A 27926-nucleotide genomic window follows, 5' to 3' on the forward strand; every position below is an offset into this window, starting at 1 on the left:
ATATAAAATTAGGTTTTCAGGTTTAAAAAATCGTATTAGAAATATAAAGGGTGTGTACAATTTAACATAAAGGATCCCAGCTTTGGCTGTTGGCTGAAGCATTAAATAGTCTGTGCTTACAGCTGAGATAACTGGTGTCCCCTCCCCAATCACTGCCCATTCACTGCAGGCCACCCTGCCAATATCAGGTGAATGAATTCATAGGTTTGAGGTTTTATCCTCCCAATTCAAGATCTTGGCCTTTTATAAAATACTTGCCATGCTTTTTGAACCATCCAGTGAAAAAAAAAATAGGCAAACAATTCCTAGCACTAACCCCAAACTTTGGAAAAATCGAGACCCTCCATTGTCATGAACTTAGCTGTTTCAAAGAAGACACTACAAACTTCTAACTTGTTAACCGCTGCAAAGAGGAGCTCTGAATCTCTGTCGCTTAGCCATCACAGGTCACTTCTTCAGCCACGACGCCTCCGTAGGGGACAGGAACCACCTCTCCCTGGCACTGCTCCAGTCTCACGGCGGGAACCTCCTTAGCGGCAGCTTCTTGGGGAAAAGACACAGGATTTGGGCAAATTTAAAATAAAGTCAAGAAAACAGTGCACGTACCTTTTGGAAATAATCCCTTGATGTTTTAACATAGCAAACATCTTAGAAAATGATTTTTTTCCATTTATAAGACACTCGTGTAAGTATTTCCGATGGCACCTATGTGCTTCAGGGGGTTCTGAACCTTGGTCCCCTAAGCTTTTAGGGCCGGATGATTCTCCGCTGGGGGGCTGTCCTGTGCGTTGTACAGTATTTGGAGCATCCCCTGGTCTCTACCCACCGGAGGCCAGAAGAATGCCACTCCTCACTCGTGACACCAAACACGTTTCCAGGTGCTGCCACATGTTTGCTGGGAAGCAGGCCCGCCCCTGGCCGAGAGCCCGTGCTCTACGCTGAACGCAGGCCCTGCACAACTCGACAGTGGCTGAGCCGCTCACCTGTCTTGTTTTGGAGCTCAGGGAATGACGTCCCCAGAATGACAAAACCAGCTGCTCACAGGGCATTTGTCCCTATTGCCAAGGAGCCCATGCAGAGTCGGTTCGGGGTCACGCATTGCGCTGGGCACCCACTGTGAGCCACGCCCGGATCCGTAACCATCCCCGTCCACCCTCCAGCGGACTCTCACCAGCACAACGCTGGGAGCTTAAAAACAGATCGCTGTAAATCCGATGATACTCATCCCTCTACCCATTTCCCAAATTACTCCCCAAGAACACCCATGCAACTGCCTGCCCGTGAGAAGGGCAGACAAAGAGCCCACACTCACCAGAGCTTCACCTTCTGTGGGTTCAAGGTTGTTTGAAGACAGGTTTGCTTGTGGTTTCTGGAAGCATTTTGGGGGGAGTGCGGGGAGAGCACTAAGACCCGGGTCATGCGTATGCAAAGGAACTATGATTTGTAGAGACCTAGCCCGAAACGCTGGGTGACCTAGAGCTGACCCACCAGCACAGCAAAGTAGAAGCCAGACCACTATCTGGATAAAACAGGTTAAAAACCCCTGAAATGCAAATTAAGTATTTTTTGCGAGTATAAGCCGGGTTACTTGTTTCCATTCACACTTTGCTTAGGGTGCGACAGGTGACCATCCAAAATATGAGACATTTTTTAATACACCCAATCTTATCACTGTCTGTCTTTAAACCTACGAGGACTTTCCCATTCGTGCCCTTCTGGAAGGCAAGCATTCGGGGCAGGCAGCATTCTGCACGCCCTTCAGGACCTGGTCCAAGTGATGTTCCGGTTTCCAACACCAGCGTAAGGCCTAGCGGGAGAGGGTGTCAATGCGGACCCACCTCTTATCCCTTTGATTTTGTTCTTTGTTTACTTCAGGGTCAGCATCCAGGAGGCTCAAGGTCGACACAGGCAAGGTGCTGCCACCCAGTCGTGGAGGCCCACGGCCACCGTGGAAGCTGGTACACTTGAACTCTGCTGCCACCCAGTCGTGGAGGCCCACGGCCACCGTGGAAGCTGGTACACTTGAACTCTGCTCCACGGCAAACAGGTCACCAACCAAGGGCGACATTTTCAAAAACCCTCCATCCCCAATCGTTTGGTCTTCTGTCGAAGGCTACTCTTACTCAGATAAGAGTTGGCCAAAGGTTTTTAGAGGCTTGAATAGATAATTAAAAGAAAATACTGCATTTAGGTGTCAAGCCAAGAGGTGTCTAATTAGCTGAGAAGTCATACATTTATATGGACATTTTTGGGTCCGTCCCAGTTAGAGCGTGGATCCCCGTAGCCTGACCTCTGGATCTCTTTATGGTGGTCGAAAGATTTGAGTTGGATCTCACCTGTTTATCTTCGCCAGTAAAGGGCTGTGTTCATTATTTGCCTGTTTGGTTAAGTGGGAACGAATGAACCCTGCTAACGGCAGGCCTGGTGTGGACTCGAGGGCCGGGCCCGCCTTGAGGGGAGCTCAGCGCAGGGGGGAGAGAATCAGATAAATGTGATGCCGAGCACCAGGTGGGGGTGTGCAAAGCAGGGGCATAGCCCTGGGGTGTATGTGAGGTGGGGCTGACCCGGTTGGGGTTCAGAGCTGAGATCTCCGGGATCCACAGGTGAGATCTTGGGGATCTGTGGGTGAGTCAGCAGGAATTCCAGGCAAAGGAAAGGGTGAGTCTGGCCTGGCTGGGATGGGGGAGCGGTATGGTTAGGTGTCCGAGAGCGTGGGAGGCGGCGAGCACACCCGAGGTCCCAGCCTTCAGAGCGCTGGGTGCACAGGGAAGGGGTTCCGGTGGTGGGTAGCGGGGACAGAGGGGAGAGGCGCTGAGATGGGGTCCCGGACATCGTGGGGAGACAGGGTGGACCCGGTCCCACGCCTGTGGCCTTGAGAAGTGGGCGAGGGCGCTGCCAGTGGGTCATGGCTTCAAACACCAGCGCGGATCAGGAGAGAACGAGGCTGGGGGTGGGAGGGACCGCAGAGAGGTGGCGAGACTTCGGCTTTAAATGGACTGACTGGGAGACCGCCGAGAGGGGACGCTCGCCGGGCAGCGGAATAGTCGCTCCCCGCCTGTGGAGGCTGCATGGGGGCTGCACAGATCACCAGGGACCTGCGGCGGCAGAGGGTGAGGGTCGTGCATGCAGGTGTGGGGGGGGCACAGGTGCGCAAGTGCTACGGGCGTGGAGGGGGTGCCGCCGTGGACGCAAGGCGAGGTGCGAGCGGCTGGGGGTAGGAGGAGAGGAGGAGGGGAGGCGCTGGGGGAATGAGGGAGAACACCAGGAGGGTGGATGCATGTGGGGCAAGCAGGAGGGGACAGGGTCAAGAGGGTGACCAGTCAGTGCTGCCGAGGAGGGACAGGCCAGTGGGACGTGCTGACAGGGAGCCTCCGGGCACCTCAGTGGGGTGACGGGGCAGAAGGCAGATGCAGGGGCCCGGGAGGGGCAGGAGTGAGCCCGCCGGGAACGTGATGGGAGCTTCTGGACCAGGGAGGGTGGGCGTCGTGCGGGGGTTCGTTTTTTCTTATGACACCTGGGTGTATTTAAGGCTGTCAGGCGGGAGCAGGCCGGGTGCGAGCGACAGGCCAGCAGGAGATGGAGGGGAAATGCGGAGGTAGGAACAGGGAGGCAGGTGCCAGGCGGAGTCACCACGGGGCCTCAGACCTCAGACGGGGGTGGGGGGGCGGCGGTGGGACTCCTCCGTAAAACCATGAAAAGTGGTGTTTTACTATATTGTCAGTGTAAAGACCAGTCTGGTCCAGACTGGCTCCGTCGTTTTTATATCCGTATTGTGATGTTCATTTCTCTTCTGAGTTTACCCCGCAAGTGCAGCGGGCCGACCTGTGCCTGCAGACGGAGAAGCCGGGGAGCTGGGGGAGGATGGCTGGAACACCAGTCCGAACTCCTGTCCAAACTCCAGCCTGGGGTGGGAAGACGCGGGCATGTGGAAGGAGGTTTGAACAGCTCGTAGTGCCCCGCTCAGAAGATCTCCAGGCCCACCACCCACTTCCCAAACAGGGGGACTGTTTAGTACAAGTATATCTCAAGTAGCAGGTGGGATATACTCACCCTAAACAAGTATTCGTTGTTTATCCGAAATTCAAAGTTAGCCGGGCATCCCCTATTTTATCTGGCAACTCTGAAGCAAGGAAAAGCCTGGCTGCTATCCAGGGGAACATTCACTAGTCAAGGATTGGGGCTGGGATCAAAATATAGGGGATTTAAGAATGAGGATGTCATGCAAACGTTTTCCGTTTGTTTACACGATAAGGTCGTGTGGTTTCCAGCCATGCTTTTCAGTTCTAAGATTCTCATAGGACAGGAATGGACAATGTAACAGAACACGTCCGGAAGAGTCAGGTCTGTCCCCTCATGGAGCAGAACCTTTCACAGGGCAGACCAGACACAGGCCCTTTTTGCTCTAACCTGGGAACCCACGTCTGCCCCCCTGAGGCCAACGATAAAGACTCTGTTGCCCACAGTGGCCCCAAAAGAGAGAGGTCCCCATCCTAACCCCCCCAAACCTGTGACTGTAACCTTATGTGGAACAAGGATCTCTGAAGATATAATTAGGTTAAGGGTCTCAAGATGAGATCATCCTGGATTTTCCAGGTACTACGTCCAGGGACAAGTGTCCTTGGAAAGGAGAGGAGAGACAGACAGGGAGGAAGGCTGGAGTGATGTGTCCACAAGCCAAGAGATGCCTGGAGAGACCAGCAGCTGGAAGAGGCAGGCGGCCATCTCCCCAGAAACTTCATAGGGAGCACAAGCTCTTTTGACACCTTGAGTTAGGACTTCTGGGCCCCAGAGCTGAGAGAGGGTAAGCCTGCGTTGTTCTAAAGCCACTCAGTTTGTGGCCACTGTTGCAGCAGCCCCAGGACATTTACACGGCACCTGCCAGGTACAGGAGACAGCCCGCCAGCTTCAAGAGGGGGCAGCCTTTCGCCTGGCCAGCCTGGCCCGCCAGGAGCCCGTGTGACAGGGGTGTGTGGATGCCACCGGGGGGGCTCTGCAGCTCTGACAGGTGCAGAAGCCATCAAGCCCACTGCGCCAGGGACCCACCCGGGGTAAAACGAAGCTCAGAATCTGCCCAAGGTGGCAGGGGGCGGCCACAGAGCGGGGCCCGGGACACACCAGTGCGTCCCCTGCATGGTAACACTCAGCACCCAAGAAAATCACTCCCAGATTAGAACCCCGTTTGTTGAAAAAGAGTTACCGTCTTCCTGGACTGCCTCTTTTGTGATGGCTGGCTTTCTCTTGGTTCTTCTCGCTTTCCCCAAGGCAGCCGGCTTTCCTGGCCCCGAGCCACACTTCGCCGAGTGTCTCTGCATGTTACCCTGTTGGAGAAATGACACGGGGCGCATGGAGAGTCAGCAGCCCCGACGGAATGCCATTTAGAATCCCACGGGTAAAGACCCAGGCGCTGGAAAGTGGGGAAACGTGTGCCTGGTATATTCTTTCTTTCTTTTTTTAAAAGATATTTATCTATTTTAGATTGAGAGAGAGAGCGCACTCAAGTGGAGAGAGGTGCAGAGAGAGAGGAACAAGCAGACTCTGCGCTGAGCACAGAGCCCACCACGGGACTCGATCCCATGACCCTGAGATCATGACCTGAGCCAAAATCAAGAGTGGGAAGCTTAACCGACTGAGCCACCCAGGCGCCCAATGCCTGGTATGTTCTTGTACAAAAAAGGTGGCTTTTTAAAAAAGGGGACCCCTCTGTTGTGTTTAGGTCTAGCCAAAAGTGAGCTTATTTTAAATATATATATTTTTTATTTACATATATATAAATTTATATATTTATTATTTCATTATATTTATTAAATATATAAATTTATAGTAAATTCATATATAAACTTAGTAAATTTACTATAAATTTATATATTTATATTTAAGTATATAAATATTTATTTTTGAGTAAATATAAATAAATAAAATAAAATAAATATAAAAAAATATATATTTTTATCATAGAAGTCAATGAGAAGACAGTATCTATTCTTCTAAAATGTGTCTACTCTCCAAAGTGAGGCTTGATGTTGAACCAGAGATTCAATAGACTGTCAATTTTAAGAAAATCAATCATACACTGTATGAATTTCACTGCCCTGCCAACCTCTCTCCTGACCTACCATGCATGGAGTTAGGGAACGTATACACAACACTCAAAATTAAGAGGGAAGTCACAGATTTCCCAGTCAAGACGATTAACAATGCATTCTTTGCATTGTTAGGATGCAAACATTTAGGATGACTTAAGTTAGGAATCTTCCACTGTTTGGGAAGTTCATATGGAAAGTAAGATCCTGGTGATGTGTCAGTCAATTTGCTGATGATATAAAATCTCCCACCTAATTTCTACTTTGGCTTCAGCATGGTGCTCCGCTGGACTGTCCTGGTTTTTATGGGTAGAAGGGGAAGGATTCATGTGTAAGTGGAGGGGGGATGTTACGGGTTACTGAAACTTCTTCCATTTTGGGTTGGCAAACGATGGTCCATGGGTCAAATCCAGTCGGCCAACTGTTTTTGGAAAAACAAGTTTTCTGGGGGCACCTGGGTGGCTCAGTGTGTTAAGCGTCTGCTTTTGGCTCGGGTCATGATCCCGGGGTCCTGGGATGGAGCCCCTTGCCAGGCTCCCTGCTCGGTGGGGAGCCTGCTTCTCCTTCTCCCTCTACCACTCTCCCTGCTTGTCCTCTCTCACTCACTCTCACTCTCTCAAATAAATAAATTATATATATATAAAGTTTTCTGGAACACTGCCATGTCTATTTGTTTATGAATTGTCCATCTATGGATGCTTTTGTGTTACAACAGTAGTTGGGCCAGAAACTGGTCTGCAAAGCTGAAAATATTACTACCTGGCCCTATACAGAAGAAAGTTTGCCGATCGCTGATGTATATGATGATCATGCACAAACGGAGCCTTTTGGGGCCAAGGATTCTTTTGAGGATATGATGATCGCAATGGCCTCTTCCCCAGCAAAGCACATACTCGTGCACACATACACACAATCTCCCTCCAAATTCATGAAGCTCATGGCTAACGACTCTGGACATCGGCTTTGGATTAATAAACAACCAAAAACACAACCAGCCTTTAAAAAGTAAGTGCGCTAAGATTTTAAGTAAACCAATATGACATTTAGATTATTTAGAACTCGGGGGGCAGAGTGGTATGACAGACATATGCATCAGAGGACTGTTTCTCAAGAGAGGAAGGACCCAGCATTTGGAATCCAGAGCAGGGGTCCTCACTGGGGAGGAAAGGTGCTCACAGCCCTATGACATTCTGGTGTGGAAACCACCGCATATTAAAGAATGAGAGTTTGTGAACGATGTACTTTCTAAAAATTAAATTGGATTCAAGTACCCAGATATGCACATATTTCTTTATTTTTAAAGAGTTCATATTTTAGGGCAGTTTTAGGTTCAGAGCATAATTGAGAGGGAGACAGAATTTCCCTTACGCCCCTTGCCCCCGCACACGCACAGCCTCCCCCCATTATCCGAATCCTCACCAGAACGGGGGATGCTTTTGTTACAATCGATGAACCTACATGGACACATCACAATCACCCAAAGCCCGTGGTTTACACTGAGGTTCACTCTTGGTGGTGTTTGTTCTGTGGGTGTGGACAAATGTATAATGACCATATCCACCATTCTAGTATCACAGAGAATAGTTTCGCTGCCCTAAAACTCCTCCGTGTTGCACCCGTTCACCCCTCCTCCCCAACCCCTGGAAACCACCCATCTTGTTACGTGTCCATAGTTCTGCCTTTTCCAGAATGCCCTATGGTTGGAATCGTAGTGTACCCTTTTCAGATTGGCTTCTTTCACTTAGTAATATGCATTTAAGGTTCTTTCATGTCTTCATGGCTTGATGGCTCATTTCTTTTAGTCCTGAACACTACTCCATTATCTCGATGGACCTGTTTATCCATCACCTACTGAAGGACGTCTTGGCTGCTTCCAAGTTTTGGCGATTATGAATAAAGCGGCTATCAACATCCAGGTCCAAGTTTTTGTGTGGACATAAGTTTTCTACCCCTTTGGGTGAATAGGAGTGTGAGTGCTGGATTGTATGGTAAGAGTATGTTTAGTTTTATAAGAAACCACCAAACTGTCTTCCAATGTGGCTGCACCATTTTGCAGGCCGCCCAGCAACGCCCAAGCGCTCGGTCTGCTCCACGTCCTGGCCAGTGTCTGGTATCCTCAGCGTTCTGGACTTTGGCCATTTTTGATAGGTGTGTGGTGCTGTCTTTTTTTTTTTTTTTTTAAACATTTTTTTAAAAAGATTTTATTTATTTATTTGACAGAGAGAGACACAGCGAGAGAAGGAACACAAGCAGGGGGAGTGGGAGAGGGAGAAGCAGGCTTCCCGCTGAGCAGGGAGCCCGATGCAGGGCTCGATCCCAGGACCCTGGGATCATGACCTGAGCTGAAGGCAGATGCTTAACGACTGAGCCACCCAGGTGCCCCTGGTGTCTTGATTTATTTGCATTTCCCTGATGACGTACGACGTGGAGCATCTCTTCATGTGCTTATTTGCCACCTGTACATGTTCTTTGCTGAGGGGTCTGTAAAAATCCTTGGCCCATTTTTTAAATCAGGTTATCTGGTTTCTTAGGGTTGTGTTTTAAGAGTTCTTTGTGTGTTTTGGATGACCGTCCTCTATCTGATGTGACTTTTGCGTATCTTTTCCCCCTGTCTGTAGCTTGTCTTCTCGAGCCAGAGGTCGTGCATTTTAGTGAAGGCCAGCTTATGGATGATTTCTGTCATGGATGGCACCTTTAGTGTTGTCCCTGAAAAGTCCCTGCCAAACCCTAACAAGATTTTGTTATCTTCATGGGTTTTATCGTTTTGCATTTTACCTTTAGGTCTGTGATCCATTTTGAATTAATTTTAGTGAAGGGTGTCAGGTCTCTTTCTAGATTTTTCATTTTTGCTGAGCACGGAATCCCATGACCCTGAGATCATGACCTGAGCTGAAATCAAGAGCCAGCCACTCAACCGACTGAGACACCCAGGCGCCCCTAATGTGCGGAGACTGATAGGAATTGCACTGAACCTACAGATCAAGTTGTAAAGGACTGACATCTTGACATTGTTTTCTTATCCATAAACATGGACTATTTTTCTCCATTTATACAGTTTTTCTTTGATTTCATTCATCAGAGCATTTTTCGTTTCCATTGTAGCAATTCTTTGTGGTTCTTTCTTAGGATTTCCATCTCTCTGCTCGTGTTGCTCACCTGGTCTTGCGTGCCATCTACTTTATCCACTAGCGCCCTTAGCGTGGGAATCAGGGCTGTTTTAAATTCCTGATGATTCCAACATCCCTGCCATGCCTGCTTTTGCTGTTCTGTCTCTCCAAACTGTGATTTTGCCTTTTGGGATGACTTACTAAGTTTTCCTCATAGCTGGACTTGACGCCCCGGGGAAAAGGAGCTGCTGGAAACAGGGCTTTGGGAACGCGGAGGGGAGGTGTGGGGAGGGGGCGTGTTCTGTAGCCTGTGACTGGGTCTCACTGTGTCCATGAGTCATGCCTCTGGACTGTGAACCTCGCAAGTGTTTCTCGGTTTTATTTTCCACCTCAGGTGGGACCGGAGGGCTGTTGTGGGCTGGAGTCGGGTGTCTCCCTTCCACCGGGTCACTTAGTTCTGATGATACCCCAGCGGGTTAGGCTCTGATGAACTAGTTTCCCCAGAGGGAGACCTTGTTAAGGAGAACAGAAGGTTCTGGGGTATTTCAGATCGCTTCCTCCCCTTTCCCCGGCTGGAGGGAAGCAGAAACGGATTCTTTTTCTGACGTTCACTGTGGAAACCTGGTCGGGCTCCTGGTGGTAAAACCCCCAGTACAGTGGGGGCCTTTGTGACTGGGACTGTAGTTTCTCTCGGACTTGTCCACCTGAGCCTCCAGCGAGTCTTCAATTACCATTCAGGTTTTCCTGCCCTGGCGCTGGTTCCCGTGGAGGCTTCTGCCCGCGAGTCTCTGCTCTGGAACCCGTGACTCAGTGTTCACCTGTCCATCTCCATTCTTCGGGGCGGTGGTTGGCCCTGTGTGCTCCCCTCTCCCTACAGATCCTAGAAGAGCTGATTTTTCAATCTATTCAGGTGTTCACTTGTTGTTAGGACAGAGTGGCAACTTCCAAGTGGAACCGGAAATGGGTTGTTTAATTTTTTTAACAGCTTTATTGAGATTTAATTCATATACCATGGAATTCTTCCATTTAAATTGTGTAATTCAGTGGCTTATTCCTAGTGTTGTAAAACCATCACCACCATCAATTTCAGAACAACATTTCAAAAAGAAACCCTACGCTCTTAGGAGTCACTCTCCGCCTTCCTCTCCCCCAGCCCCTGGCAACCACTAAGCCACCTTCCGTCTCTGTGAATATTCTGGACATTTCCTAGAAAGGGAATCATAGAATATATGGCTTCTTTTAAGGTTCACCATGTTGTCACATGTACACATTCCTTTTAATGGCTGTGTAATATTCCACTGCATGGATGTACAATGTTTTATCTGTTCATCGGCTGATGTACATTCAGGTAGTTTCCACTTTTTGGAGCTGTTTATGAATGACACTGCTATGAATATTCGTGTACAAGTTTCTGTGTGGTCCTTTTGAGTATATGCCTGGGAGTGGGACAGCTGGACTGTGCACTAACTTTATGTTTCACTTTTTGAGAAACAGCCAGACTACCTTCCAAGGTGGTGTCACCATTTTCAGATCCCACCGGCGCTGTGGGAGGGCTCTGATTTTCCCACATCTTTTGTTATCGGTCTCCTTTGACTGTAGCCACCCTCATGGCTGGCCCTACATGTTCTCGCTATGATTCTGGTTTGCATTTCCCGAGCAACGAACGACGCTAAACATCTTTTCATGTGCTTATAGGCCATTTGTAGATCTTGTGTGAAGAAATGTCTATTTAGATCCTCTGCCCATTTTTCTTTGGGTATTTGTCTTTTTATCCTTATGCTGTAAGAGGTTTTATACGTAGGCGCACCTCATTTTACCATACTCTGCTTTACTGCACCTGTAGGCACTGTATTTTTTATAAATGGAAGGTGTGTAGCAATCTGGCATCGAGCAAGTCTACTGATGCTGTTTCCAGAAAGCTCATACTGCATCTCCGCATCACACTTCTGTAATTCTCGCAATATTTCAAACTTTTTCATCATTATTGTATTTGTTATGGTGATCTGTGATCAGTGATTACAACTTGCCGAAAGCTCAAATGATGGTTAGCACTTTTTAGCTATAAAGTATTTTTAAATTATGGTATATACTTTTTTTTAAAAGACATAATGCTATTGCACGCTTAACAGACTATAGCATAGTGTAACTGTAACTTTCATATGCACTGGGAAACCAACCCATTCCTCTGACTCACTTTATCGTGAGGTACTTTACTGTAGAGCTGAAGCCTACACCGTCCCCAAGGTACACCTGTATTCTAGATGCAAGTCCAAATACACTTTCTTGAACGCAAGAAAAGTTTTCAAAACTTTGATTGTATGTTCTGAGGAATTCTATGAGGCAGACTCATTCTCTTCTCTGTTTTCTGGTTCTTCACACCAAAGGGCAGGCTCTTTACAATGTTGACTCGGTATGAACGCTGTGTTTGGTGTTGTCACTATTGTATTTGAGAATTTGAACTTAGGAGTATTAACACTCCAGAATTACCCAGAAAACCACAAAGAGAAAAGATAAAGCTTTCTCCTCATAAAGAGTCAACTTCAGATAATTCAAAACTTTTATAAAAGCTAGCCGGGAGCGCATACATTGTCTAGGGATCTGGCTCATCATCTGTCGTGGTTTTGCAATGACCACAAATTCTTCCACACTCTTCCTTTCGAAAGGATCCCCATCCCCCACCTCTTGAATGTGGGCTGGACCTAGTGATTCGTTTCTAATGAGTAGAAGTAATGGGCCACTTTTAAAACTAGCTGACAAAGGGCACAGTTGCTCCCTCCCCCTTGCTCTGGGTCATGAGGACACTCGAGCAGCCCAATGAAGAGGTCCACGTGGTAAGGAACTGAGGCCTCCTGCCAAAAGCCATGGGAGGGCACCATCTTGGGAGTGGAGCCTCCAGCCCCGCCAGGCCTTGGGTGATGTGGCCCCCAGCGGACAATATCCTGACTGTAACCTCATGAGAGACGCCGAGCCAGACCCACCCATCCAAGCCCCTCCCAAATTCCTGCCCCACAGAGAATGTGCGGTAATAAACGTTTGTTGTTTTTTAAGCTACTAAGCTTTGAGGTGATTTGTTAGATAGCAATAGACAAATAATACACTGCCTAAAAAAAAATAACATGGAAGACTAAACGTATTTCTTATCAGAGTACCAGCAACACTGCTCTAAGAACGTCTCTGAGATATTTTGAAAATTGCGTCCTCTCTGTGAAATAGCCTAAATCTAATTCACAGGAACAATGTTAAAATGTTACACTTAAAGCAGGAGTCTTTGCAGATTCTGGGGAGTATGAGAATTCCCTGTAACGATTTGTAGGATTTTGTCTGCAGAATTGTCTTTTTTCACGGAAGGGGAGACCACACTTTCGTAAGATTTTCAAGAGCTCTGTGGCTCCAAAAAACTAATAACCACTTCCCTAAGGCAGGACAGATACTGCCTTCAGGCCTGACAAGTTTCTATAATTGGGTTTAAACTCCCTGAGTGTGTCAGCGCCCGTGAAACAGAGGAACCTCTTCGAGGAGGACTTACTGTGACTTAAGTAAGCTTACCCAGCGGGAGAAGCCCTTGCCACACTTGGGGCATTCGTAAACGGCCGGGATGAAATTGGCATCATGGTACTTCTTGAGGTGCTCATTTAGAAGTTGCTTCTGTCGGAAACATTTATCACACGAGAGGCAGGGGAACGGCTTCTCTCCAGTGTGGGTGCGTATGTGAACGGTCATATGACGTTCCTAGGAGGGATGGGGAGGAAGACAAGCAGCTGAGCTACCTATGGGGACTTTTTTAGTCCTTGACGTTATTTATTATATACCTTTCCTCCCTCCCCAACGATGAGCATATGATTAAGGTAAGTGAGGGCACACACACTGTCAGGATGGCATCGCTAGGGTGACGGCGCGGTCTGGCCATCTAGGAACCAAACTTGTCCACCCTGCTGTGAGGCCACCAGCAAGCTCTGGGCATGCAATGGAACATTCCTTGCGGAGTGAAACGATAATCACCTGGCCCTCCAAGAGAGCTCAGGGATTTGCAGCCCGACTTCTATAACTATTTGCAATGACCTGAGTTTACAAAGGGCCGATAGAGCCTGGACACAAAAATCTAATGTCAGAGGGGAGCCTGGGTGGCTTGATCGGTTAACATCCAACTCTTGGTTTTGGCTCAGGTCATGATCTCAGGGTCGTGAGATCTGCTCTCAGTGGGGCGTCCGCTGGAGAGTCTCTCCTTCTGCCCCTCCCCCTGCTCATGCACTCGAGATCTCTTTTTCGAATAAATAAATAAATCTTAAAAAAATTTTTTTAAAAATCTAATGCCAGAGTTTCAAGTCACTGGCTATTTGGGGCTGGAAGAATATTAAGCCTCTAAATATTTCCCCTCCTGCTTCCTGATAAATATTAGGACAAATCTCATTATCTATTTAAAAGCGTAACCGTGATAATAACTCTTCTTAGCAAAGAAATAACCAGAAATTTTAACTAAGATTTACATCAGTAAATAATTTGCAGAAGCAGGACACAAATATATATAAAGTCAAGCAAAAGTACCCGTTTTATTTAAAACGCTAGGATCACGCAGAGGAGACACATGCCCACTTTTATGTTATTGTTCATAACTGAACGGACCGTGTTTCTCCAAGGCTCCCTCCTATGGGTACCCTGTTCCCACCCGCCTCTCCTCTCACCTTCCTTTCCAGACAGCGTGGCCCTGGTGGGACCTTGACTCCCAGGGTGGAACTGAGCGACGCTGTCCTGGGAGGAGGGTGGGTGGAAAAGCATGTGGGGAAGAGGGTCCTTTTTGTATTCCATTCCATTTCAATCCACTGATCTATCTTATACTTTGAGTGAATCTTTTACCTACATGCACGATTTTGTAAAATAAGGGACTGATTGGTCATCTGGTAAATCTCAGTTTATTGAGCTATGGAGAGCTTCTAACTGTTGACACATTTCATGACACTGTATAAAGAAATGTTTTCTTAAAATCGCTCCAGTCTTGTTAAAAAAGTCTTCAAGTGTTAGCAAGCTGTCAAGCTCATGGTGGTGGAAATGCAAACTTCTAATTGTTTATTTCCTCGTGACAGCTGACATCATATCTTTGCCAACACATCGTCCTTGAAGTGACAGACTCACTTTATTTACTTTCAGAAAGGCACAGAGTGTTGCCACGTGTCTGGGATGGAAGCGGCAGAGTCTGTCACTCGTTCTCTCAAGTGAAAACAACAGCTCAGGAAAGAGTGGCTAGTTGAGCTGGCAACTCGGACAAGGCGCCAGGAGCTTCCGTCCCGACGGCCACTGGGTTTCGGGAGACGGCTGTGGTACCTCATCACTGCAAGTATTGGGGGTCAAGACCGAACGAAGCTGGTGACTGTCACCACCCCATTGAGAACAGTCTTAAGGAAAACTGCCTTTATCTTTGCAGCCAGCACAGGACTGTGAGGAACACAGCGGAGACCAGTCCTGCTTTGCTGCGTCGCTGCTCAGCCTGGTTCTGACGCACCTTCTGACGCACGCCGCTTTGGTCCCATCACCACCCACGTCAACATAGCGAAAAGGGCAGATACTGTGTTGGCGTTAATTAATTAGTTAATGATCATCTTGATTTATGGCCCTGACTGGTTTCAAGGACGTGCGGGGGTCTGTAAACCATACCCCCTTTTTTTTTAAGATTTTATTTATCTTAGAGAGGAAAGAGAGAACGAGAAAGCACGCACAGGGAGGGAGGGGCAGAGGGAGAGAGAGAATCCTCAAGCAGACTCCTCACTGAGTGTGGAGACTGACTCGAAGCGCGATCCCACGACCCTGAGATCATGACCTGAGCTGAAGCCAAGAGCTGGATGCTTCACCGACTGCCTCACCCAGGCGCCCCTGTCATCCATACTTTGAAGAACTGTAGCTTTGACGTACTGGCCCCTGGCTGCTTTCTGGTTATTCTGAACACCATCTTTCAAGAAAGCGTGACCTTGTTCAGTATTTTCAAAGTGACAGAGGACCCCCTTCCGACCCGCCCTTCTTGCACACCCCGCTGCCTTCCTCTGCCTCCCCAAATCGCCTGAAACCTCGTACCTGTTTGCAGGCATAACTACAGTGTTCACACTTGAACCTCTTCTCGTTCTTATGAGTCTTCTGGTGCTGAATGAGGGCGTAGCGTTCATGGAAGACAGCAGAACAACAGCGACACTTCATCTCTGCGGCCTTGTAAGAATGCAGGTTCCGCAGATGGACACCTAAAATAGCGACAGAACGGGGGGCGCTGAAACCGTATTATTTCTGTTAGCTGCTCTCCCGAGCCCTGTGTCGGGGCTTCTCGATCTCGGCACTACTAGCACCTGGAGCTGGTTTCTTCTTGGGGGAGCCGTCCTGGACGCTGTAGGAAGTTTAGCAGCGTCCCTGGCCTCCTCCCAGTACATACCAGTAGCATCCTTTCCTCCCCGGGTGTGACAACCAGAATGCCTCTAGACATTGCCAACTGCCTCCCAGGGAACGAAATCCTTCCCCGCTGGGCGCTGCTGCTAAGAATGCACCGCGTGCTGACAAGTCTGCTGAATACCCTTTTCACCACAGAGTGAGATGTCGTCTAGGCTGGGGCATATCGGACCCAATGTGTTCAATGAACAGAGCACCTCGAGAACCTCATCATGGTGCGGGCGGGTTTTTGGGATAATGTTAAGGTGGTTTCACATTAAAAACATATAACCTCTGTATCTTAAAAAAAAAGCCCAGATGTTCTGTTGGAAGTCAATGCCCTGGTTTTTTCCTCTGTCGTAACTGACCTAGGACTCGCAGTGAGGTCTGATTGGACACGCTCTAGAATAATTTCTGCTGAACTGCGTCTAATGCATGGTGGTTTGTGGTCCTTTGTGGAAAAGGCCAACCCCAACGGACACCTGGAGGAGGTACACCCTCGATGTGCTGACTCAGTCACTGAGGAGCCTGATCTCTCCAGTGGCGGCAGGAAGACTTCACTGGTTCACAAAGCATCTCACCAAGTACGCGGAGTGGGCCGCCTACTGAAATGGGTGTGACCTACATCATTTCGTGTTTCCTTTCTGGGCAACAGGCTTGTGGCTCTTGTACCCTACAAAGTCCCACTGGGCTGTGTTTTGTGGCATGCCAGTAACTACCGTAACATTGACAGAATGTTCCAGATTTTAAAAAAAGAAAAAGTTAAGGCTTCATAAAACACCCTCACTCTTTCAGAAATGTTCTCAAAACCGTGTTATCTCATCTCCAGAATTTCTCGGGCAAATCGGTGACTTATATTTGTACTAGCATGTTGAGTCTTACATGCTTTGGCAAGAGAAGTAAGATCATGGAAAATGGGAAGCCCAGAAGCCCCAAAACATAGAAGAGAGGCTCATTCACTCACGGTTGCTCCCACTCCTAAACACTGCCTGGTTTTCCCTGTGGGCAGGATAAAACCCAGACTCCTAAATCTGGCATTCAGAGTTGCTCACCGTGCATTCCATTTCTGCTCTGTGATGTTTCTTGCCATTGAGAGGGCGTATCGTATCACAGCAAGGATTTCAGACCATAGGGTGGCCTCTTTTACTCAAGTGAGTTCCCTAAGGGGAGGGCTGTTTAAGTTCTTCCTTTTGTAACCTCAGCACCCTGAACTTTCTAGGATCACAGCAAGAGTCTAAGAAAGGTTTGCAGAGTATCACTGATGAGAACATTAACAGAGTCAGAACCTACCTCCAGGCCACCTCCTGGCACCCTGGCACCTCCCAGCTTAGGGGACCGTGCAGCAATTCATGCTGTCTCTCTAAGCCCCTCCATCATCTGTAAAAACAGGCCTGCTATGGAATGAAACGGTATCCGTGGAAGTGCTTTAGGAGCTTAAATACCCATGACTGCTTAGCAGGTGTACCTGGAACTGAATGGGCTCTAGGCCAGGACTCCAAAAACAAGCCATGAACCCGCACTTCTGCAATCTCGCCACTAGATGGCACCACAGGACCTCTGAAAAAAACCCTCGAGCTGGTCCTGCAGACCAGGGGCCTCCCTGTCATCAGGCCCAGGGCTCCACGGGTTTCCAGGCTGTGCCCCCCTAAGAGCCAACCAGTACTGTCCTTAAAGGAAGTTCATTAAGCCAGACACTCACGCAGGTCGCTCTTCCTTGCGATGATGGTGGCACAGTGCGGACACTGGTATTTGGGGACATTCTCGCTGTGCTTCTGTAGGATGTGTATTTTCATGGTGCCGCTCTGGGTGAAGCGTGCGTGGCACACGTGGCATTCGTACGGCTTCTCACCTGTGACACGGACGACGGAAGTGACCCTCTGCACGGTGGCTTCGCCCAGCAAGCCCGGATCCTCTCCAAAACTCCCTGGAGCTGAAAGCCTTTCTTTTATCCCCGAGGCCCCTTTCTCAACCCCTTCCTTGTATATTTAGCCCCACGACTGGAGCCCGATGCCCAAATCAAGCCCAGACAATGTTACATCAAATACAGCTGTGGGGACGGTGGCCAGACCGGCGGCCCTCCTACCATCTGGGGGCTACTCGTCTGCTGGCCACCCGGTTCCCACCCTGGTGTACAGAACGAGACATACATGTAAACATAGTCTTCATACAAAAAATATATATAAAGTAAGTGCTAGAAATACCATATAATCCACTAATTCCACTTCTGGGTATTTATGCGAAGAAAACAAAAGTAGTGATTTGGAAAGATACATGCCCATGTTTACTGCAACTGTACTGACTACAGTTGAAATACGGAAGCAGACCGACTATCCACTGAGAGATAAAGGATAAAAAAGAGATGGTGTATATATATATTTATATATAAAATGGAATATTGCTCAGCCATCAGAAAAGCATGAGATCTTGCCATTTGCAACGACATGGGTGGACCTAGAGGGAGTTACGCTAAGTGAAGAAGTCAGGCAGAGACCATAGGATTTCACCTGTATGTGAGATCTACGTAACAAAACAGACAGAACAGACTCATAAATACAGAGAACTCGGGATTGCCACAGGAGAGCGGGGTTGAGGGACGCGCCGAGAGATGAAGGGGATTAAGAGGTATGAACTTTCAGTTACAAAATAAAGAAGCTACGCGGACGAACAGCTCGGCCTGGGGCACGTGGTCGGCGGTATTGTAATCACGTTGTACGTGTGAGCTTGTGCAGTGGCAGAAGGGGACCACACTTACGATGAGCATCGGGTACTGTATGTGACGGGACAGTCTCTGTTGTACCCCTGAATCTAGTGTATGTGTCAACTACAGATCCATTAAAAATAAATAAAAAATTAAGTGCATTACAAAACCAGCACACTTTACGTTCTGCCTTAAAATTGGAGGGTCAGTTACCAGGGGACTGAAATCCCCGACACACCCACAGAGGCAGACACGGGACGGCGGTCTGCTTCTCCCCACGGCCCCCCACCCCAAGGCTAAGCACACATAAAGGTGCGGATCAAACTCCCCATGTCAGAAAGAATGAGGATGCTTGCTCTGACATCTGAGCTTCCCATGGGCCTCGAGGAACATTCTGTCCAGGATCCCTTGGAACGGGGACACCGCGCCGAACCAGCGGGGCCTCCTGCGCGGGCCGGCGTTACCTGAGTGCGTCCTCATGTGCCGCTTCAGCTTGTAGGTGTCTTTGCTCGCGTAGCTGCATAGAATGCACTGGAAGGGGCGCTCCCCCGTGTGTGAGCGGATGTGGCGCTTCAGCTTACTGGCCTGGGGAACAAACAAGGGGCACGGAGCGCCATCAGCACTTAAAGAGTCCTGAGAGTCTTCCATTAATCAGCATGATAAAAGATCTGGAAATTGCTCCTACGTTAACGTCAGCGCGGATTTCACGCGCCCAACATGGTGAACCGGTCATGACTTTTTGTTTTCCGCCCTGATGTTTTCCGTTTGATGTGTGCATCTGAGGTCCTTGGTGGGTAACGAGCGGTAATTTCGAGAGACTCTCAGACTCAACTTCACTTTACAAAGGGAACACTGAAATCTAGTGGCTCAGAGCCATACAGGATTTGGTTTTCATTTCCAAAGCAAGTTTAGATCAGCTCGCAGAGGCCAGAAGGCATCTGTTGGCGTAAATAACGCGGGAGCCTTGAAACAGTGGGTCTTTAATGGACCACAACATCCCTGTGAAGCATTTCACAGTTACGAGTTCTGTGGACCCGAAACGGCACGGGAGTGGAGAGAGGCCTCCCTTTCTAGTAAGGCCAAGTTCTAGGTGTTAGTGGTTTCTTTGTAAGAAGAAACTTTTAAGTAAAAGGAAGCAACTTCTAATTTGATTAATTACACATCCCAGGCAATTAATTAAAAGGCAAACCTCATATTCCCTCCGTTTGATCACCTTCTAGAACTGTTCTTTTTCTGTACGCACTTACTGCAGGCCCTTATCTGCCTTGGGCGGCTGTTGTCAGAAAGCCGGTGTCAGCCCTGCCTGCGATCTCAGGAAGGCTAGGCTCGGTCTGGCTCCCCAGTAAGGGACAAGCATTCATAAGCCTGGAGAACATTCGAGAACAACAGAAGACTTAGAACGGAAAACAAGGTCTGAACGGAAAGCTTCAGCTTAGAATTTTAGAAGCAAAGTGGTCGTCTTCGAGTCCATGAGAAGGCAAAACAGAAAGTGTGAACAACTGCAACATGGAAGGTTTGCTGAGCCGGGCGGCAAAGGCAGCCGGGCGGCAAAGGCAGCCGGGCAGAAACGTCCTCCGCGGCTTCAGAGGGAGCAGGGACTGAGGGGCGCTCACAAGCCGTTGGGAGCGTGGTAACCTGCCCGCAGCTTGGATACATTCCTGCTGGCCCCAGCGTCAAGGGACGGTGCTGGGGGAGCTTAGGCTACTACCCCGCCCCTTACAACAGAGCAGCAGCGCAGGGCCTGGGAACTGCACAAAAGGGGTGAGCGCCGTGGCAGAGCGTCCCTCAGTGTAGGTGAGGGACCTGCGTGTGGATGGCCCGTCCCCGAGAAGGGTCTCCGCTGACACGCAAGCTTGTGCTGAGAACGCGCAGGGCACCAACACAGGGGCCATTTGAGCCAAGGAGTCTCAGGTGGCTTTGTGCTTTGAAACCTTCACTGTGTGTTTCCACACACAGCCACCACCTTTAACTCCGATGACAAGTAATTTTTAAAAATAGTAATAGTGGGAAAAAATTCTTGGAACCAAATCCTGACGCCGTCTGTGAGCTTCCCTCGTTTACGAAACGCGGTTGCATCATGACTATATAAACTCCAGCCCTCCCCTCTAACTCTGTTCCGAGTGAGTGTGTGATCTGTCCCCAACTGGGCTCGGACCCAGGACGCAGCGTGCACGCGAACAGAGCGCGACGGAGCCCTTAACCCTTCTTTGTAGGGAGCTGACTTTGCAGAGTAGGTGTCCTAGGCGGCTGTCATTTCACTTGGAGTGTGGCTGAGCCAGCCAGAAGGTATAAATAAAACAGTCTGGCCAAAATGACCATGACATACCACTGAAGTCTGAGAAAGGTGGTCTCTCTATAATTAAGAGAGGAAATGGGCCACGTCTGATTCTTCACACAAGCTGTTTTGTATCTGACCAGGTGCCACTGAGGAACGGTCCTAAGTTGCAGTGAAAACTCAGATTGGTTCTGTGTTCTCTTAGACCAAATACCCTTGGATTTTGTAGAACAGAGTTACACTCCGTAAAATGCCAGATAGGACTTTCTAACACATTTGAGAAACATCTCTCAAGTATAAGTAATTTCATTTGTAATTTTGCTGTGGTTTCACTAACTGGGAATCAAAGAAAAAAATTCAATTTTCTATTTTTCTTTCTTTTTTTTTTTGGAGAGAGAGAGAGAAGGGCAAGCAGGAGATGGGTGGCAGAGAGAGAGAATCTTAAGCAGACTCCACGCCCGACGGGGCTCAATTTCGCAACCCTGAGGATCGTGACTTGAGCCGAAATCAAGAGTCAGACGCTTAACCTACTGAGGCACCCAGGTGCCCCTCCAATTCCCTATATTAAATTTAGAAAATAGAATGAGTATTATTTCCTGCATAGATTTTGTATGAATAATATCTTTAGTGAAACCTATTTTGTAAGAGATTCTATTAGCGTAGCTTAACTTTCACATCAACTTCTTACTAAGAGCGCCATGAAGCTTTAAGTACATGAGTGAACTTACTTCCACACTGGCGTACTTGCACATCGAACACTTAAAGGGTTTCTCGTGAGTGTGTTTATAACGTCTGTGTCGGACAAGTTCTCCACTGGTGACAAACGCCATGTCACAGTCACCACACTTGTAGGGTCTGGTTCCTGAAAAATCCCATAGTTTATCCTATTAAACAAGACTTAGCCACACAGTTTCCTAGGAATTTATAACCTATAAATTAGACTCAGTTTCAGAATGCTTTAGAAATTAAGAAGAGACCCTTTATAATCACAAAAACCCCAGACATATAGGAGAAAAATCTTTATAACATTTGATGTTTTTAGGCAAAATTGAAGACAAAACTGAAGTCGTGAAACCAAACATGTTATTTTGATGTGCAGATAGGTAGATTTCGCATTCGTATATAACTTTAATACTTATCCTTAACGGGAAAGATCCTTCTCTTCTGGTTTACCTGTGTGGGTGTTAATATGATTCCGCAGAAGAGTGACAGTGCGGAAGGCTCTCAGGCAAAGGTGGCACATGTGGGGCTTTTCAGCAGTGTGAGTTTTCATATGACGATTAAAACTCGAAATTCTAGAAGAGGTGAACATGCAGATATCACAGTGGAAGGTTCGTTTTATTTCTGCAGGAAGAAGAAGATAGAGAGTTTACAGATTTGTAAAAATCTTCCTTGAGATGTTCAAATTCCACTGAAACACAGCAAAGTAACTTGGTACGTCCTTTTCTTAGTGTCATGGGGTAACCCAACAAAAAACATTTCATGCAAACTCTCGTAATAGACAAAACAAACTTAAGACAAAATCTGTTACAAGAGACAAGGATATTATACAACAAGAACAGACCAAATTCATCACAAAGGTAGACCAATCATAAACATATAGGTGCCTAATAACACAGCCCCAAAATATCTGAAGCAAAAATTGACAGAGCTGAAGGTAGAAAGAAGCGCTTCAGTAACAGTGGGAGACTTCAATACTCTACTTTCAACAACGGAGAGGACAATTAGACAGAGTATCAGCAAGGAAACAGAAGACTTAACACTATAAACCAAACAGACATAACAGATCTACAGAACACTCCACCCAACAACAGCACAATGGACGTTCTTTACAGGTGCATACAGAACATTTTTCGGGAAAAACCATGTGTTAGGCCACACGACAACTACCGATAAATTAGGGGCGTCTGGGTGGCTCAGTCAGTTGAGCGTCTGTCTGCTTTCAGCTTGGTCATGGTCCTGGGGTCCTGGGACTGAGCCCCATGTTGGGGTCCTGGTATTGAGCCCCACAATGGGTTCCTGGCTCAGCGGGGAGTCTGTTTCTCCCTCTCCCTGTCCCCTGGCTCGTGCTCTCTCTCTCTCTCAAATAAATAAAATCTTTTTAAAAAGTCGATAAATTAAAAAAAGCATAGAAATCATATGCTCTCTGACCATCATGACATGAAATCAGGAATCAATAAAAGAAGGAAATTTGGAAAATTCATAAATATGTGGAAATTAAACAACGCACTCACAAATGACCAATGGGTCAAAGAAGAAATCACAAAGACACCGTGGAATACTCTGAGCTGAATGGAAGTGAAACACCAGAGACCAAAGCTTACAGACTGCAGCTAAAGCAGTGCTCAGAGGGAAACTTTTAGCTGTAAACACCTACACTGAAAAAGAAAAAGCATCTCAGATCAATAACCTAACTTTACATCTGGAGGAACTAGAAAAATAAGAGAAATCTAAACCCAAAACTAACAGAAGGAAGGAAATCATGAAGATCGGAGTGGACATAAATGAGCTAGAAAACAGAAAAATAACAGAACCGATAAAAGCAGAAGTGGGTTCGTTTAAAAGATCACCGTTGACAAATCTTTACCTAGACTTGCAACCAAGATACAAAGAGAAAATTCAAATAAGCAAAATCAGGAAGGAACGTGGGGACATTACTATCAACTGTACAGAATGAGAGAGATTATAAGTGAGTACTTTGAACGACTGTATACCAAAGAACCAGATAACCCAGATGGAATGGAAAATTCCTAGAAACACACAAACTACCAACATTGGCTCAAGAAGAAATAGAAAATCTGAATAGCCCCATAGCAAATAAAGAGACTGAGTCATTAATCAAAAAACTACCCACAAAGAAAGCCCCAGGACCAGAAGCCTTCACTGGAGAATTCTACCAGAAGCTTAAAGAATTAACATCAATCCTTTTCAAAGTTCCCACACAGAAAAGTAGGACACTTCCTAATTAATTCCATGAGACCAGTATTACTCAGATACTAAAGCCAAAGACACAAAAGGAAAACTATGGACCAATACCGCTTATAAATATAAATGGGAAAATCTCCAATAGAATACTAGTAAACCAAACCCAGCAGCTTATTAAAAGGATTGTGCACCAGGACCAAGTGGAATTTATCCCAGGAGTGGAAGGATGGTTCAACATACGACAATCAGTGCAACACACCATATTAACAAAAGGAAGGGGAAGAAAAGCACCAACATTTCAATAGATTCAGAAAAAAACACTTCACAAATTCCAATTGCCTTCATGATACAACACCCAACAAACTTGAAATAGAAGGTTTATGGGTTGAATTGTGCTCCCCCCCCAAAGATGCACTGAAGTCCTAATGGCAAATATCTGTAATGGTGACCTTGGCAGATGTCATCAAGCTTAGATGATCATATTGGATGAGGGTGGGTATGACTGGCGCCCTTAGAAGAAGGGGAGAAGAAACACAGGTAGACACACACGGGGAGGGAGAATTTTACGTGACAACAGAGACAGAGACCAGTGACACAACTATGAGCTAAAAAAAAATGCCATGATTGGGACAATTCCAGAAGCTGAGAGAAAACACATTCCTGGAACACATCCCTTCCTAGAGCCTTCCAACACCATGATCCCAGACTTCCAGCCTTCGGGACCGTGAGAGAACACCATCCTGTTCTCTAAGGCACCCAATCCATGGTGTTTTGTTGCCCAAGTGCCAGGAAACAAATACAGGTACCAATCAAAAAATAGGCAAAAAGGGGCGCTTGGGTGGCTCAGTCGTTAAGCATCTGCCTTCGGCTCAGGTCATGATCCCAGAGTCCTGGGATCGAGCCCCGCATCGGGCTCCCTGCTCAGCGGGAAGCCTGCTTCTCCCTCTCCCACTCCCCCTGCTTGTGTTCCCTCTCTTGCTGTGTCTCTCTCTGTCAAATAAATAAATAAAATCTTTAAAAAAATAAAATAAAAAAATAAAAAATAGGCAAAGGGGGCGCCTGGGTGGCTCAGATGGTTAAGCGTCTGCTTTCGGCTCAGGTCATGATCTCAGGGTCCTGGGATCGAGTCCCGCATCGGGCTCCCTGCTCCTTGGGAGCCTGCTTCTCCCTCTGCCTCTCTCTCATGAATAAATAAATAAAATCTTTAAAAAAAAAAAAAAACAAGCTTAAATTAAAAAAAAAATAGGCAAAGGATTTCAGTAGACCCTTCTCCAAAGAAGACATACAAATGGTCCATAAGCACATGAAAACATATCATCTTGCAGTTAATTTTTCACCATCTTCCTACATCATTAGCATCAGGGAAATACAAATCAAAACCACAATGGGGTCACTCTTCATCTCCACTAGGATGACTCTAGTTTTTTTTTTTTAATGGAAAGAAGTGCTGGCAAGGGTGCGGAGACCCTGGAACCCTCCCACACTGCTGGGGGGAAAATGTAAGTTGGTGTAGCTGTTGGGGGAACTGGGAATTCCTCAAAAACCGAAATATAGACGAAATACAGACCGACCATATGACCCAGCAATTCCTTTCCGTTCCTATGTACACACCCAAAAGAATAGGAAAAAAGCGTGCAAACAAAAACCTGTACGTGAATGCTCCCAGCAGCACTCCTCACACTGGCTAAAACACAGAAACAGCCCAGATGGTGATGGATGGATGGATGGAGAAACCAAACCCGCGTTATCCGTATGACGCACGGCTACTCAGGGATGAAGGAACGAAGCACTGATAACACTAAGTGAAAAAATCCAGACACAGAGGACCACATACTTTATGTGTATGAGTCCATTTAAAGAAATGTCCAGAGATGACTGCTAAGTGGGTACACTTCTCTGTTTTTCTTTAGATTTTACTGATTTATTTGGGGGGGCAAACCAGGAGGGAGGGGCAGAGGAAGAGGGAGATGGAGACTCCCCACAGAGCAGGGAGCCTGACCTGGGGCTCAATCCCAGCACCACGGGGATCATAACCTGAACCGAAGGCAGACGCTGAACCCACTGAGGCACCCAGGCATCCCTGTGGCTCACTTTTCTTTGGGGGATGAGAAGAGCCTGGAATTAGTGGGGACGGTTGCACACAATTGTGAATAGATGAAAAATAAAATGAGCTAAGAATTGGGAATTTGGGGGTACGATCTCTTGATTTAAATACAAGAGAAGCATGATATATACGTACGTATATTATAGCAAAGACTGCAAACTCAGCCGCCTACTGAAGCCAGAGGCCATGAACCTAAATGAATGACTTGAACCACATGTAGGAAGAACAGGCAGTGTGACTTTTAAAAGAGAGTCACCTCCCAGCCCTGGCACCTGGTGCTGGGAGGAAACAGCCACGTGTGGCCAGAGAGGACTGTACAAATGAGCTAGAAACTGAGATTTGGGGGGTGAGCTCTCTTGTTTTAAGTAAGTGAGAAACTAGTATTTTCTAAAAAGCTAAACAAGTAATTTTTGAGGGTCAACTTCCCTCTGCGGGCTGCGGCCACCATGCAATCTTAATTTTAATATGACTTGAATTGAGCTTCAAGGTCCTTCCTAACCTGGCCTAATCTCCCTCTTTGAGCACCCATCTGAGGAGCTGTCCCCCATCAGTAAGAAGCCACATACTTTCGGAGCTACCCCCACAGGCCGCTTCCAGCTGCCTAGAATGGGATCCCCAGTCTTAATGGCTTCTGAGTCCTCTTCCCTGGCCTCACCTAAGCATCCCCTCCCTACAAGGTGACTCTGCTGCCTTCTGGACATCACTCCTTCTTCTGGTCCTGAGGCCCCTGCCCTTGCCTCCATCAGCCCGGCGCCACCCCTCCTCCCCCCATGGGGCTGCAAACCAGGCGCAGATCAGGGCCCACCTTCTATGTGTCTCTACAGCACTTTCCAGAAGCGTTTCTACTCTGCTTTAAAAACATTTGTGTCCAAGACACAAACTCTTCTGGATTGGATTCACAACACAGAACATTAGTTTAAAGTTTCTCCCATTTCCTGGCAGTTGGAAAGCACCTAAAAGTCAACCACATGAAATTTCAACCACCATCTCGGTCCCCTAAAGAACAATGGCAGCCCCCTCGTACGCACGGTCTCCTATGCTACACGAGCTGGCCTACCCTTCGTCTTTTTTGGGTTTTTTGTAGAGGTGGCTTTCTCAACATGTCCTTGACTCGATGCAGGTTTATCTTCTTGCTCTTGCACGTTTAAGTCTGAAATGGTCAGCACAATTTCGTCTCTTCCTTCATCTCCAGGCTTCGCTTCCACAAAAAAGAGCTGCTCTCCCACCTGCAGATCGAATCCTCCTTCAGCCAGCTGCTGGTCCTCCTCCTGCCCTTTCTCAAGCTAATAAACAAAAATGAGTATTCACACAAATACTATACTCTTAATGACAATCCATTAAACTCTTTGCCTTGATAAATCCATAGAACACAGAGAGAAACACCAGAATTAAAGAAGCACAGAAGATCATCTATTGCAACCAAAATGCCGACACCATAATTATTAAGCATCCAGGGTTTGGGGAAGGAAACATAACACTTTTTTAAAAACACAATGCGCCTTGTAGCGTTCTCCTTAGTGTAACTTTTTAAACTCTTCGAAAAGAACAGGAGGTCTCCCAAGATTGTCCCTGGGTGGTCTTTTAACTCGCTTGTCCCTACCTAATGGTGCACAAAGAGCAACTAAAAAAAGAACAAACGTAGTCCGAGTTTTTTTCCCCCACCCCGCCGAGGGTCTGTTTATTCAACCCAGCCATACCTTCAGCAATCCAGCGCTTTCAGCCAGGCTCACCACAAACTTACTCTCTTCACTGACCACGGCCATGCTGCCTTCCAGAATGTGCAGCTCCATCACCTCCGCCTGGATGCTCACGGCGACGCACTGCTGGGACCCCTCGCCCAGCCACAGCAGAGACTGCAGCCCGCCGCCGGCCTGCTGGACCGTCACCTGCAGGCCTGCCTGGGGCTGCGGGCTGAGCCAGCTGATGTCCTGCAGCTGCACGTCTTCGGAGAAGGACACCGTCTGCAGGGTCAGAATGTGCTGCTCGCTCTCCTCCGTGGTGAGTGGCACTTCTTGCTCTCCCTCTGGCACCTTGGCCTGGAGGGGCCCGTAGGGGCCCGGGGCCTGCACGTCTCCGGGGCCCGGGGGCTCCCTCCCTCTGCACCCTCCATCTTCCTGCTCCTCTAATAGGACTTCTGGGATCAGCTCCAGTGCTTTGATTTTGGTAAACTGCTCGGGAGGGACAGAGATCTCAGTGCCTGCCATCGTGACGTGGCCTGTGTGAGAAACAAGAGAGCAGTCTTGGTAGGGCACAGTGGGGTTGGATCAAGGCATGACAAGGTCCTGGCCTCCCAGGAGTCAGGACTAAGTTGATTCGGCGTAGGCCTAGAAGGGACTGA

At 47.7% G+C, this 27926-nt stretch overlaps 1 protein-coding gene across 1 annotated transcript; it reads right to left on the reverse strand.

The window, feature by feature from the left end:
- Window positions 1-426: 426 nt before the first annotated feature.
- CTCFL (CCCTC-binding factor like) lies at window positions 427-27792 on the reverse strand. The gene is made up of 10 exons (XM_078055877.1): window positions 27286-27792; window positions 26646-26871; window positions 21733-21903; window positions 21288-21421; window positions 18749-18869; window positions 17286-17435; window positions 15248-15408; window positions 12734-12916; window positions 5198-5318; window positions 427-540 (listed from the first exon to the last, which is right to left on the reverse strand). Exons 1-10 carry the CDS (start codon window positions 27790-27792, stop codon window positions 434-436), a joined length of 1881 nt encoding a protein of 626 aa, XP_077912003.1. The 3' UTR covers window positions 427-433.
- Window positions 27793-27926: the final 134 nt, after the last annotated feature.

This window comes from Halichoerus grypus, chromosome 10 (genome assembly GCF_964656455.1).
Source record: "Halichoerus grypus chromosome 10, mHalGry1.hap1.1, whole genome shotgun sequence".
In the NCBI taxonomy this organism is placed as follows: Eukaryota; Metazoa; Chordata; class Mammalia; order Carnivora; family Phocidae; genus Halichoerus; species Halichoerus grypus.

Coding starts and splice junctions, on each gene's coding strand:
- CTCFL (XM_078055877.1), bottom strand. CDS start 27,792: ATGGCAGGCACTGAGATCTCTGTCCCTCCCGAGCAGTTTACCAAAATC. Junction 15,409..17,285: donor CGCAAGGAAGAGCGACCTGC/GTGAGTGTCTGG, acceptor TCGCTATTTTAG/GTGTCCATCTGCGGAACCTG. Junction 12,917..15,247: donor GTAGTTATGCCTGCAAACAG/GTACGAGGTTTC, acceptor CATCCCTCCTAG/GAACGTCATATGACCGTTCA.